The 12,417-nt window shown below is 48.7% G+C and overlaps 1 protein-coding gene across 3 annotated transcripts; it reads left to right on the top strand.

The window, feature by feature from the left end:
- The first annotated feature begins 2 nt into the window (after window positions 1-2).
- Window positions 3-12,160, top strand: LOC104511361 (ena/VASP-like protein). Of its 3 annotated transcripts, XM_010153946.1 has the most exons (9): window positions 3-151; window positions 795-916; window positions 4,248-4,308; window positions 6,303-6,369; window positions 7,709-7,775; window positions 7,880-7,942; window positions 10,034-10,100; window positions 10,459-10,516; window positions 11,550-12,159. In XM_010153946.1, exons 2-9 carry the CDS (start codon window positions 885-887, stop codon window positions 11,585-11,587), a joined length of 453 nt encoding a protein of 150 aa, XP_010152248.1. In that variant the 5' UTR covers window positions 3-151; window positions 795-884; the 3' UTR covers window positions 11,588-12,159. The 3 variants fall into 3 exon arrangements, with proteins under 3 accessions (XP_010152248.1, XP_010152256.1, XP_010152263.1); XM_010153954.1 differs by lacking the exon at window positions 7,880-7,942 and having other exon boundaries at window positions 19-151; window positions 11,550-12,160; XM_010153961.1 differs by lacking the exons at window positions 3-151; window positions 10,459-10,516 and having other exon boundaries at window positions 800-916; window positions 11,550-12,157.
- Window positions 12,161-12,417: the final 257 nt, after the last annotated feature.

Genomic DNA, 12,417 nt, shown 5'->3' on the forward strand with positions numbered 1-12,417 from the left:
GTCCCTCCGCCACCCATGGGAGCTGCGCCCCCCCCTCCACCCCCGCTGCCGGCAGGCGCCGGCCAAGGGGCAAGCACTGAAGATGGGTCAGTGTCAGGGCTCGCAGCGGCTCTGGCTGGGGCCAAACTAAGGACTAAGGAGAGTTCAACGGGTAAGGAGGTGGCGCTGGGACTCCCCAACGGGCTCTTCTCCACTGCGGGAAAGCCTGGCGCAGCTTGCTGTAATGGTCTGCAAAACCGGTGAAACGTGCTTCCGCTGACCATTAGGTGAACTTTTAAATGTGAGTCTGTAGCGCAAATAAAGCTGAGCAGGGGATGTTTGGTAGAATTTCTGCCCTTCAGAAAATACTAATTAGCAAGCTCCTTCATGTTCTCATATGGCCAGGATTTCATTACTTCTGCAAAGTCCACCATTATACTGGAATGTTAGTGTTGTCAGGTGTTATAAGTGGATAAAGCTGCACCATGCTTATGAAAAACAGTGCAGGTTCTTGAGGCCTCACATCAGTAGGTGTCCACTTAGGTAAGGGTTGCATAATCTTGTATTAACATAATCATGAACAAACAGCACTGTGTGTTTTTTCATAGTTTTCCCACATATTTGCCTCACTCCGACTGCTCCTGGGTTTAATAAGGTCCATGTTCATCTTCTTCCCAAAGCAGAACAAGTCCTGACTCTGGTTTTGGGCTATGGTTGGGATCACTCTTCCTAATAATTAGGAAAACTAATCATTAAGGGGTGTGGTTGTAAATGAAATTAATTTCCTTCATTCCAATGTTGATTTCTGTCTTAAGCCAGAAGATGGTTCAGGAGGGTCCAGCCCCAGTGGGGTCTCTAAGAGCGATGCCAATCGAACAAGTAGCGGAGGAGGCGGAGGAGGACTAATGGAAGAAATGAATAAATTACTGGCAAAAAGGTTTGTACTCAGACTCCAAGTAAGCACTCGCATGAGCTTTCCAGCCAGCCGCGGAACAAGGCGCTGTCATTTTTGCTTAGTGGTGGGTCGCGTGGATGCTCCTTTGCAATGTGACACGTCCTGCGCAGGTGTTGGTCACCAGCATCGCCTGGCCTTTAGTATGAAAGCGTAGGTGTTGCAGCAGTGATACCTGCCAGAGTTCAGTCACTGGAGCAAATCCTGCAGCGTGCTGACCTTCGAAGATGGTGATAAATACATCCTCTGGAGGTCTGCCATTTTCCCAGATGTCTTTCAAAGTTACTGGTTTTGGAAAGAGTAAACTATGAAAGGAGCTCAGACCAATCATTCTTTATGCAGCACATGGAGGATGTTGGGCCCAGAACTATAAACAGAAGTGCAATAAAAGGACAACATCTTGGCAGGTAAATTATCATCGATGCTCAGAGTGTTTCAGACAGACTAGCCAAGTTATTCTGCACCAAAGCGAGTTGTGATGTATCAAGCTACCAGCTGTTAAAAGGCATTACATTATTCCAATTATTTTTGCTTTCTCTGTTCCCCCTGAGTTCATCAGTGATGTTCTGTCAGGCTCTAACTCTCAAGCTCCTTCTGTTAAATTTTCTGGTTTTAGCTCTAAATATTTTTCACCTCCTGAATAGCAAAAGAAAACGATGGTAAAATAATGAAGAGTAGGTACAATTGTATAGTGTGCAGAGGTGGAGTTTTAAGTAGGATAAAAATAGTTCCCAGTTCGCAGGGTCTGATTCCAACTTTTCTCCATGTCCTGGTTGTTTCAGAAGGAATTCTGAACATGGACTGTGGATGAAGTCCTTTGGAAAGCATTAAATAAATACACAACACTATAAAAACTTATCAGTAGCGTCAAAAAACAAATAGATAATTTTCTCTCTGTTCCAAATTAAAATAATTTAACAGCTTTAAATAGTTATTTACTGGTTCACCTGCTGATCTGTTTTGTGCTGCTGCGTATCAAGACTGACCTTGCTGAACGGGGAGATATCTGTAAGCAAAGTGAGGTTCTGAGACTAGATTGGGGTAACTAGCTGTGTTCAGGCAAGCAAGCAAGCTAAATAGACATCTCATATGCTTGGATATAGATATCCTACAGATTTCTGTGCTTCTAGCCTGAGATGTACACCAGTATAGCTTTTGGCAGCGGGATCTGGTGTCTTCAGGTAGGTAGGGATGGATCCCCTCGTTATCTTAACAAGAACGCCTGTGCTGCTGTGAGCATCGGGCTGCCTCGACTCTGAAAATAACTGAGCTGCAAATCCTTTCCCAGGGAGTTGACAGCAACAGAACTGTCTCCTAAATTTTGCTTCCCGAAGTCATTGGCAATGCACAGATGTTGGTCAAAGGTGCAGTCTGGGCACGTGCTGTTAAACTGATACTGAGAGGAGTTCTTCTGGCTGCAAAACCCTTTTTATGTGTGATGACATAGAAAAAGGAAACCTGGCACTGTGTTTTGGGTTGCTCTTACCGAGCTGGCAGCCAGAAGGTAAAAATAATGGTTTTGAAACTGAGAGTGTTCAATATAGGAATCCCTGAGCGATGAGCATGAAATCTCGGGGACCCTTTTCTGAGCAGAAAACCACATGCTCAGAAACAGGGGATGTGTCTAATGCTGGGGAAGTAACGGAGGAAAATGCTTCTGAGAGCTCAGGTGGTATAAAATATGGCTCTCTAGATTTGGTGGCCCACGTGAGAGCAGCCCTTTGCTGCAGGACTGAGTGCAAGCCTAACAATGGACTGTCTCACACATTGCCATCACTTCTAGCCCAGTTAAGTTTGTTGCAGGACATGAATCTAACACTGATCTCTCACCCTGACAAATATTCCCCTCGCTCAGGTCTGTAGTCATTACAACCTTTCTTTCCTCAGAAGAATCAAGTAAATAGTAGAGAAAGATTATAAAAGTATTACTGATTTAGTGAAATTATTAATGCAGTTGAATATCTGGAAATAATTTCCACAGAGCACCGTGATCCTCTGCTTTTTTTGTCAAATTTACATCAAATCCTCCAATTTGTGTATCCAGTGAGGCTTTTCTTTTGCCAGGAATAGGAAAAAAAAAATCCTTTGACAAGCTGGTGTCATACCGGTGTTTTACAAAACATCTGCCAAGGGTAGTGTTCACAGGTGCATAGGGCTAAGGATTATCACAGCCAAAATCCATGTGGCTGCTAGAACTGCAGTTCTCCTAACTGCCTAAAATGGGAAATTGGATGCCTAGGGAATCAGTACCTGGCACACTTGAGTACTGTTCAGACCCCAAATCGGGCTTGAAAACCAGTAATTTGGTTTTCAGTTGGTTTGGTTGGCAGCCAGTGTGGCTAACACCCACAAAGTTTTACCGTGTGTTCTTCAAAGATAAACAACCAGCATCTTTGTTTACTCTCGTGTCCAGCTGCTCCAGTGGATGGCTCGCAGCTCACTGCCGCTTGCTTCTCGGACAGTTCTGCCTCTCCTTGGGAAGCAGGACGGAGTGAGGGTCTCAGGTCCTCACCCAACTTCTGTAGGCACCACAAACACTGCCAGTCCTGAGACTAGAGGGCTCAGGAGCTCTGCTGCCTTGAAACTGGACTTGAGACGGCAGTGATCTCCCGTCACTCACCAAAGGCACTGGACAACCCAGCCTGGTGCACTCATTTCCTTACTCCTGATCTCCAGCCAGAGCTTTCCCACCCTGGAGGGAGCAGGGGTCTTGGCTGAGCAGAAATGGTGCCCAGTCTTCCCGGTGAGGATGGATCTGGGTTGAAGGGCTTTTCTGACTGTCTTCCCATGGCATGGGAGCACTGCCACAGCCCTTCCTCTGGTTGGGAACAGGGATGGGGGGATATAGGACAGGTGGTAAAATGATATTGGAGCTGGCTGAGAACATAGTGCAATACCCACTTGAGCCACCTCAGGGGGTTGGGCTGGTCCTCAGAAACCTCTGTGGAGTTTGGGCTGTTCCTCCTGTGTAGGACACAGGACCCCCCACTTCCTGAGCCCTAGAGAGAAGCCATCCATTTCTCACCCAGTTTCATACCCAGCTGCGCTTCCTTCCCCCGCCTCCACGCGTTCCCTTACGCTCTGCACCCTGCTCTCCTCTGTTAAACACCGCCTCTCCCTGCGCCGCGTCACCGGGGTCTGGATTCCTCACCTCCACCCCGATCCTGCGCAACCAAACACATCCAGCCTCTGCCACCTTCCCTAGGATGAACTAAGTCAATAGTAGCTCCCACCAGGGCCTGAATCAGCCTTCCCACGTGGGGGATGTGTTTCCTGAGGGTTGACTGTGTGTCCTATCTCATGTTCCTTTGCCAAGGAGGAAAGCGGCGTCGCAGTCAGACAAGCCGGCTGACAGAAAGGAAGAGGAAAGCCAAAACGTAAGTGAAAGACTCCTCGCTGTTGTGCTCTTGCACGTAACGGTGGTGTGCTGTCTCGTAAGCCAGAGTCCTCTGCGCGTGCACTCTCTGTGGCAGGCAGTGACACGCAGTGCTGATCCAGGAATACATTTGCACATCCAACCCAAAGCTAAATCCTGGGAACGGCGCGCTATAAACAGGAATTGCCGCCTTATTCATAGGTGAGGTGTTGTCCCAACCAGGTTCATGGGTGTTTTGTCAAGGTCTGACCCGAGTGTCGTAGTGTGTGGTGGATGCTTGATCCCTAAGAAGATGCTCTGAACCTTCTGGCAAGTCAGCTTGAGATCGAGTCCATGTTTCTTGTTTTAAATTTGCGGGTTCAGAGAAGGTGAAGTGTATCCCCAACCATGTGGTGTAACTTTGGGCTGCCATCCTCCCTGCAAAGCCAGAATCGGCTCGCTTCACACCCCAGCGCACACAGAAAACATGTCTGGGGGAGGGGGAAGGGTGAACAGTACATTAACCACTGGAAGTTAAGATATGCGTTCACGATACTGACACTGGAATGAGGTAGGATTTGGACAACATTAGGGAACTTTGATCCATTTCTATTTTAACTGTTCTGTCTGTACAGTGTCCACCAAAGAAATAAGAGTTTTGATCTGTCTCAGTCTTCACACCAAACTCGATGCAGCAACTTTAAGTTCAACACGCAGATTAAACCACTTTTTTTACCTGCCAAACTGGTAAAGCACGGGAGATCGTTCCAGTTTCAGGAAAGGCCGGGATTTATGCTGTCCCTTCCCCTGTGGTGTTTTTCGGGGCGGCCGCTCCTGCAGCATTCCCGTTGCTAACCTGTACTCTTGCGAAGGCGCTGTGCCATGCTGCGTGCTCATAAAGCATCGTGTGGGCCTCCTGTCACCGACATGGAGAGATTCCCTCCCAAATCAAGGTGACAGCCGCTCCGAGGGACGCCTTTCAGAACATGCAGGGCTCGCCCCAGCCTGAAAGGTCTGTAGCAGGAGATGTACTATTTAAGGAGAAAAGCAGCTATTTTTTGCATGTTCCTGGGGGAATGCTTCAAGCATGGAATTTGCCTATTGAACCCTTGATGCTGCCACGCAATCATTACACTTAATCTTGCTCCAAAGATAGTTTTGAACCGTACACTCAGACATGAAAGGCACCTGACTAACTATCCAGCCTCTGCTGGCTTTCTGCCCCTTCTTCTCTCTCCTTGAAGCGCTGCATTAATTTATATCCCAAATCAAACTTTTCAGTACCACCAAACTATCTCGAAAAGTGTTTTTGGGAGCATCTGTTTAATGTGTATCTTGAGTGCACTTTGTGGTGGGGGCATCTTCTGTCAAACTGGGTGCAATTTCCTTTTGTAATGCACAATTAATGCTTTGAGAGTGTTTTGAGGGCTGCTGAATAGTGTTGACGTATCAGGTATATGGGCTGATGTTTTATGATCTGTCACACATAAATCCCAGGAAATAAGAGTCCAAATCTGCGATGCAGTGTTTAATCTTCTGCTTAGGGGGTGTATTGATTGGTGTAGTTACGTTCTGTTAGTACCTGGACTACTCTCGCTGATACCAGCGATTGTCCTGGGCTAAAACGCTGGGATCTGACCTCCAGTTCCTTCAGGTGGCTCAGATTCCACATCACAGAGTTTCTGGGTTTGGGAAATGGATCGTTTGTATTTAGACAACAGCCGCCAGCACTTTTCAGTGGTAGCTTAGCGGGGTTGGTATACAGGCATGAGAGTGAGTCAGTGGAATCATTAAAAAGTGTCCACGTTAGGGGAAACAAGTATTTCCCCATGCTAAAGGGAGAGAAAGGTTCCAGTTTAAATGGACCTGAACCCATGCCTTGGCAGCAGTGTCCGTTGGACATGCTTGGAGGAAACTTGCTTTTGTACCACCTGTGCTGCAGCTGGTCTCGGGAGTAGCAGAGGACTCTGCTCTTCATCTCCAGAATTCAGTAATGTCCTGTTTCTCTCTTCCTAGGATGATGCTAGCACCTCTCCTTCACCCAGTACACGAGGTCCTGCCCAGCAGCAGCAAAATTCGTCAGGTATTAAATTAAACTATTCGTGTTGTAGTTGTCTTAATCTAGTCTCCTCCGTCACCTCTAGATTCTGGGTTCATCGTCCTACTTCTGAGTGCAGCAGCAGTAACTAACAGAAAAGTTCCTGAAGGCCTGTTGTTTTAAGACCTGTACTCAGCAAGAAGTGGAGATTTTACATGCTTCACAGTCAAGAAAATGGTAACACAGCCCATTTAGTTGAAGGGGTCCAGACACGTATCTGAGGATTTGCGTCTTCAACACTGTGTACCTGGGTCTTCTCAGACAAAAGAGCTCTTACTTTACTGTTGGCAGTGTGGCTGTCCTGGTGCATACAGCTGGGGTTTGGTCTCAAACTGCTGTCCTTCCTTAACCTTACTGCTTTCTGCAGTAAGCCCCATCCTGAGAATTAGTAGGTGCAATTAAGGAGCCTCCGAAATATGTTTTTCCTATGAAGAGTTGGAATAACTCTGAGTAGATGAGCTGCAAGTCAGTCAGAGGCGTCCTGGCATCAGCCTTGGCTTTCATACGTTCTAGAAGAAGTCTCTCTCAAGGGAATGAGTATTTCACCATTCCAGCTTCCTTTTGGAACAAAGCCACGATTTGTGTATTTTGCAAGGGAAGGGGAAGAAGCCAGCAGAAAGGTGCATGTAAACGAGGAATGAGATCTAGAGATTTCCTGGGAGTGCCCGTAATTCTTTCGGAGAGCTCTTAGGACCTCACAGAGGAGGCGTTGTGTGTGAAGTTGTGTGTTACTCAAGACTGAAACAGTTCGCTTTATTTTAGACTGTTTGCATGGGAGGAGATTGGGGTGATAGTAAGTGTTTTCAGTACCAAGCTTGATGTAGCACAGCTTTTGGGAATGTCCTACTGGTTAGAAATGTAGGCAACATGAAATAAATTCTCTGTGGAGATTGGCACAGCGGGGGTCTCACTGCCTGTTTTTACATACACCCACCTTTCCTGCCAGCTATGCAGACAAAAAGCCCAAGACTTTTTAACTTAAACTATACATGAGTATGGTACTGAATAAAATAAGCCTTGCAGCAGTTCGCCTGGATTTCTTAATAGAAGTGATTTGTGCTTTTCCTCCTACCGTTCCAGTTCCACGTCTTTTTAGTATTGTTTAACTATCCGGTCCCTAATTAGAGGGATCAGGAAGCAGATTTTTGCCCATGCTTTCTCTCTGGTGTAGGCAGCTGCAGTCATTCAGCACTCCTGCTTTGATGGCTCTTTCTAAGTCACTCACCCTCGCTGAATGAAAGCAGCTGTACAAGACAGTCGACTTCAGGATTGTTATTGTTAGAGAAAAAATAATAAACAGTCACTTTTCGCTTTTGTTTTCCAGACTCTGGGAAGAAGCCATGGGAAAGGAGCAATTCTGTGGAAAAGCCTGTATCTTCACTACTTTCCAGGTGAGCTGCACGGGGTGTCCCTGTGGCTGGCTAGCAGGCGGGATGGTCATGCTGTCCCCGTGGCACGTGCACAACTCATGTCTCGTTTCATTCCATTGCTGTAGAAATCCATCCGTGGTGAAGAGCTGTGAAGCTAAGAGCCCCACACAATCCCACGTGTCTTCTAGGTACTGGCTAACAGCCCGGCTTCTTAACCATCTTGGCTTGTCCTTTGGCTGATCCCATCATTCGCACTGATGTCCATCTTCTGTCGTGTCTTTTACCCGTTGTGTTACAATCTGCTTTGTCTGTCACTGCACGGAGTGTGAAGGTGGAGTGTGTCATGTCAAAGGCGTGTTCTGTGGAAGCATCCCCCTGCTCGGGTGGGCACAGGCATCACAGATGTTAATCACACTTAAGCAAGCGCGTGAAGCATCAACCAGAGGCACAGGCTTGGCAGCGCACTAGGCCGCAGGGCAGGGCGGGTTTTGGAGCATCTTTTTACAGCGGGTTTGGGATGACCTTGCCAGTAGGAGAAGTTTTCTTTGTCCAGCCCCTGCAGAAATTCAAAAGCAAAGGCAGGAATGATCTGAAGAGCCCGCAACTGGGAGAAGGGAAGTTATTCCTCCATCTGTGCAGCCGTGGGTGCACGAGGAGAGCAAAACTCGGTGCAGTAAGCTGGTGGTATCGAGCTGTAAAAAGGCCCAGCCACAGACTGGGCATTCAGAAACAGGGGGTACAAAAGCTGGAGGGTGTCAAAGTATCACCCACGTTCTTCTGCACGGGAATCGAGATTAAGTTCAGTAACGGACAGCTCCAGAGAGAATTCCTCTCCGCGCTGGCCCAGGACCCCCAGTGTCACCACGGTGCTGAACACTGAGATGGGTGAGTTGAAGAAGGAGGTAGAACAGAGACTTACACGTGCTTAGAATTCACTGCAGAGATCTCCTTATTTTACACTGTTACGGGTAAAACAGAGCTGATAGTCTGCAGACAGCAAGTTGCCCGTGGCAACTATCTGCACGCGGTTGCTGCTGCGTTAAAGATGCTGGAACGTGCCCTGCCCAGACATTCAGAGGGATGTGCCTGTGTTACTAGAGCAAAACGTAGTCTCTCCGGTTCGCCTAACACCAATGGGAAGAAAAGCCGTCTCCTTGCAAACGGGAATGAAACGTGGGCTATTCAAAGCAGCCATCTCTTTTCTGCAATGCCATTCCATCCTGGGAGTAGTCGTCCAGTGGGAACAAACTCCTTTCCTGGTTTAACAGCCGGAGCAGTGCTCAGTCTTTGCTTCCTCAGCTGACCTGGGGGGGAAGCGGGGCGTGTTTTGCAAGCTCTCCGCAGCAGCCTGTTTCCATTCCCGTTCAGTTTGATGGCGCTGGTGTCTGCCTGAACTCCCCGCCTGGCTGTGAGATGGCAGAAGACGTGTTAAGATTTTCCTGAGAAAGGGTTGCAAGGCCGAGCACGCCCTCAGGAGCAGTAGAATCTCAGCCAGCCCCCAGTTTGAGCGCAGAGGTGACGGCCAAGTCGTTTGAAGCCTTTTCTGTGAATTACGTAGCACAGTTCCTTTTTGAAATGTTTTAGGGTCACTGATTAAAAAAGAAAGTCAAGCAACTTCTGCTTCCTTAATTTATCTGCCGTCGTCAGAGTTTAGCCCGCTGACTGCTGCCGTCCTGGAAGAGCGATGGCGCTCCAGTGTACTAGCCGTTACGGGCAGACTGGGTTTGCTCCTGGGTCAAGAAAAAGCTGTGCTGCACAGTGCTATCAACGAGCTCCACTTGAGTCAGGCCTTCCGAGAAAAGGGTTATTGGGTTATTTTTTCTCACCTGTATTCCGGTCTTACTTCGGCACCCGATTAAAGCCCAGGTGGCCAAGATAGGGTTGCTGTAAAGAAACTGACTGTGAAAGAGGGAAAACCAGACCTCTAGCTTGCGGGTTGCAAGTGCTGTAAGAAAACACACCGTTAGCAGGCTTTATCCCCTGAAGCCATCTCAGCGTTTTCTGATCCGACATCACTGAGACTCCCAGCACCAGAAGCGTAAATTAAGCTTCAGTGCGGTCTCTGCGCGCCCTGCGGAGGGGAGAGGGTCGGGCCATGCAGTGCTGCTCTCCGGCTGCCCAGCGGTCCCGGGCGGCACAAGAGGGAGCCTCCGGTCCAGCCCTCCGACACGGGTGCTCCTGCTCGGGGTGGATTTCATCCTCACCGTCAGGTGGGTGCAGCTCAGCCTGCCCTGCGAGGAACTGACTGCCTTTTCCATCCTCTTCTTCCCTTTCTCCAGGATGAAGCCAGTGAGCAGCAGCAACGATGTGGCTATGGATGCCTTAGATTTTGATCGAATGAAACAGGTGAGTGGAAGCATCTTTTGCAGTTAGGAGGTTCGACAAGCTACCCATTTTCCCCCATGCATGCGCTGTACAAGCAAACCAGCTGTTCAGTCTTCCGATTCCCTCTGGAACCAGGTGCTTAGCGGAGGGATAGCGGGTGAGCAGCAGGGGAGCAGGATCTCACTGCTGTTTGAGCCAGAGGTCTGTACAGGAACGTGCAGCCTCTTCTGCACCCCAGGAGTGCAGACGTAGCCGTTTGTCATGCTGGGCTCTGATGGTCAGTGGAGGCGGGGGACGAGCACAGCCGTGTTAAACTTGTGTTTTCTTCCACCGGTGAGAAGGAAATTCTGAGCAGCTGACTTGTGTTTTGTCTCATCAGGAAATATTGGAGGAAGTTGTAAGAGAGTTACACAAAGTGAAAGAGGAGATAATTGATGGTAAGAAAGAGAAAAATTATTATTTTTCTCATCTTTATGACTAATTTCCCGTAGATAAGACGATAGGAACTGCAAAGAGTCCCCTGGTGTTTTCAGACTTCTCCGAGCAGCTCGGACTTACACACTTGTGAAGAACAAGCATCTACCTTATCTGAGCTCTGATCGTGACACTGTGTTTACATCCTTTATTTTGATGCTGTTGACGAGCATTTTCACCCCCAACCTGTGAGCAGTTCCCTGGCCGGTGTTTCTCACCGGTGGGAGGGTGAGCAAGGGCCTGCCCGTAGCCCGTGGCATGTCGGTCTGTCACAGCCAGGGAGCGTAACCAGCCAGCCACACAGGTCTGGGCTGAGGAGGGCACACAGGTACCAAGCTGAAAGTCCTTCCCCAGCATCCTCCGTAGGCTTCCTGTTGCTTGAAGAGCTGTTTCAGACCTTCACTCGACTAGAGCTTTCCAAACAGCCACGTATTTTTCTGATTCGTTGGACAGTGCCACAGCTGTACCAAACGTGTCGGTCCTTTTTTTGTGGATGGCTCTGCGCTGTATGACCAAGTGCATCTGTCAGGGCCGTGAATGAAATGCTCAGCACAGTGCCTACTGCGGCCTGCGTTAGGGCCTGTGAGGATGCATGCGCCCTGCACTCCCCATCCTAGTTTCACGCAGAAGGGGGGAAAAGGAGACAGTAAAACAGCTACAGACCATTCCCTGTCCCCTTGCCCCAGACCCGCGTGCTCGCAGAACTGCGGGGCGGTTGAGGAGACCCTCACCCGTACTCTACCGTCCCGGCAGCTTGGCCCGCAGAGCCTCCCCAGTCCATTCCAGTGCAAAATAAGACATCACGTAAACCACAGCGGCAACTTCTTGAGCCACCGCTGCAGTTTGCAAACACACAGCTGACTGCTCGCCCCTCCTCATCCTTTTACCCTCCACTCATCCTTTTACCGGCGTGTACTTTCCGCAGCCGCTACGCTTAGCGTTTTCCGTCACGCTGGGTGTAACGTTACGCATTAACCTTTTGGTTTGGTTTTCTAGCCATACGGCAGGAGTTGAGTAGGATCAGTACAACATAATGATTGCAAAGCATTTGGACGGTACTAAGAATGCTAGGAAGATCGGATCATTTCTAAGTGTACCAAGGTCACGCAAGATGGTGAGAGAGGACACCGGCACTGTCTTTGTTCTTATACCCTTTTTATTAGCAGACTCGGCACACTTTGAAGCTTGCTGCTGCCTTGGATTCGCTTCATTTTAAAAGTCTTAATCGAAAGAATATTAAATTTTCAATTTCTGGATTTTTTAGATTTCATCTGACACCGCACATTGGATTTGTCAGCCTTTTTTGTATTTTGTATTTGCTTATTTAAATGTATTACCTTTCTTTTTAGTAGTAGATCAGAACACACGTGAACCATTTGCTTTTGATAGATGACTTCAAAGTACTTTTACTAGTAGTCTGCAATGTAAATGAAGACCCTCTGCCAACAGAAATGTATCGTGGCATCACCAGAAAACACAGAGACATGTTAGTTGTCAGCCAACGAGTTCTTTGTCTCAGAATTATCACAATCTAAAACAAAATGGTACGTCAGTGCATCACAGTATCTGTGTTCATATTGGTAATAAACTGTTTATTGTCCACACGGCCCCGCCTTTCTCTGTTTCATCTCCCCACTCCAGCTCCCGTGCTTGACATCACTTAGGTGACGCGGGGAGGAAGGTGACCAGGACTCGCCGTGGGCTGGCAGCTCTGCCCGGCCAGCGCCGCGGAGCGGGAGGAGAGAGGAGGCGACAGCCCGGCCCTCCTCGCGGCGCCAACTGAGCACCACCTCCTGCAGTCAGCCCGCAGCGACCGCAGTGACGTTGGCCCGCATCAGCGAAGGACGCGTGGCCCGCCTCGGGC

This window comes from Eurypyga helias, unplaced genomic scaffold, assembly GCF_000690775.1.
Source record: "Eurypyga helias isolate BGI_N326 unplaced genomic scaffold, ASM69077v1 scaffold24520, whole genome shotgun sequence".
NCBI lineage: Eukaryota > Metazoa > Chordata > Aves > Eurypygiformes > Eurypygidae > Eurypyga > Eurypyga helias.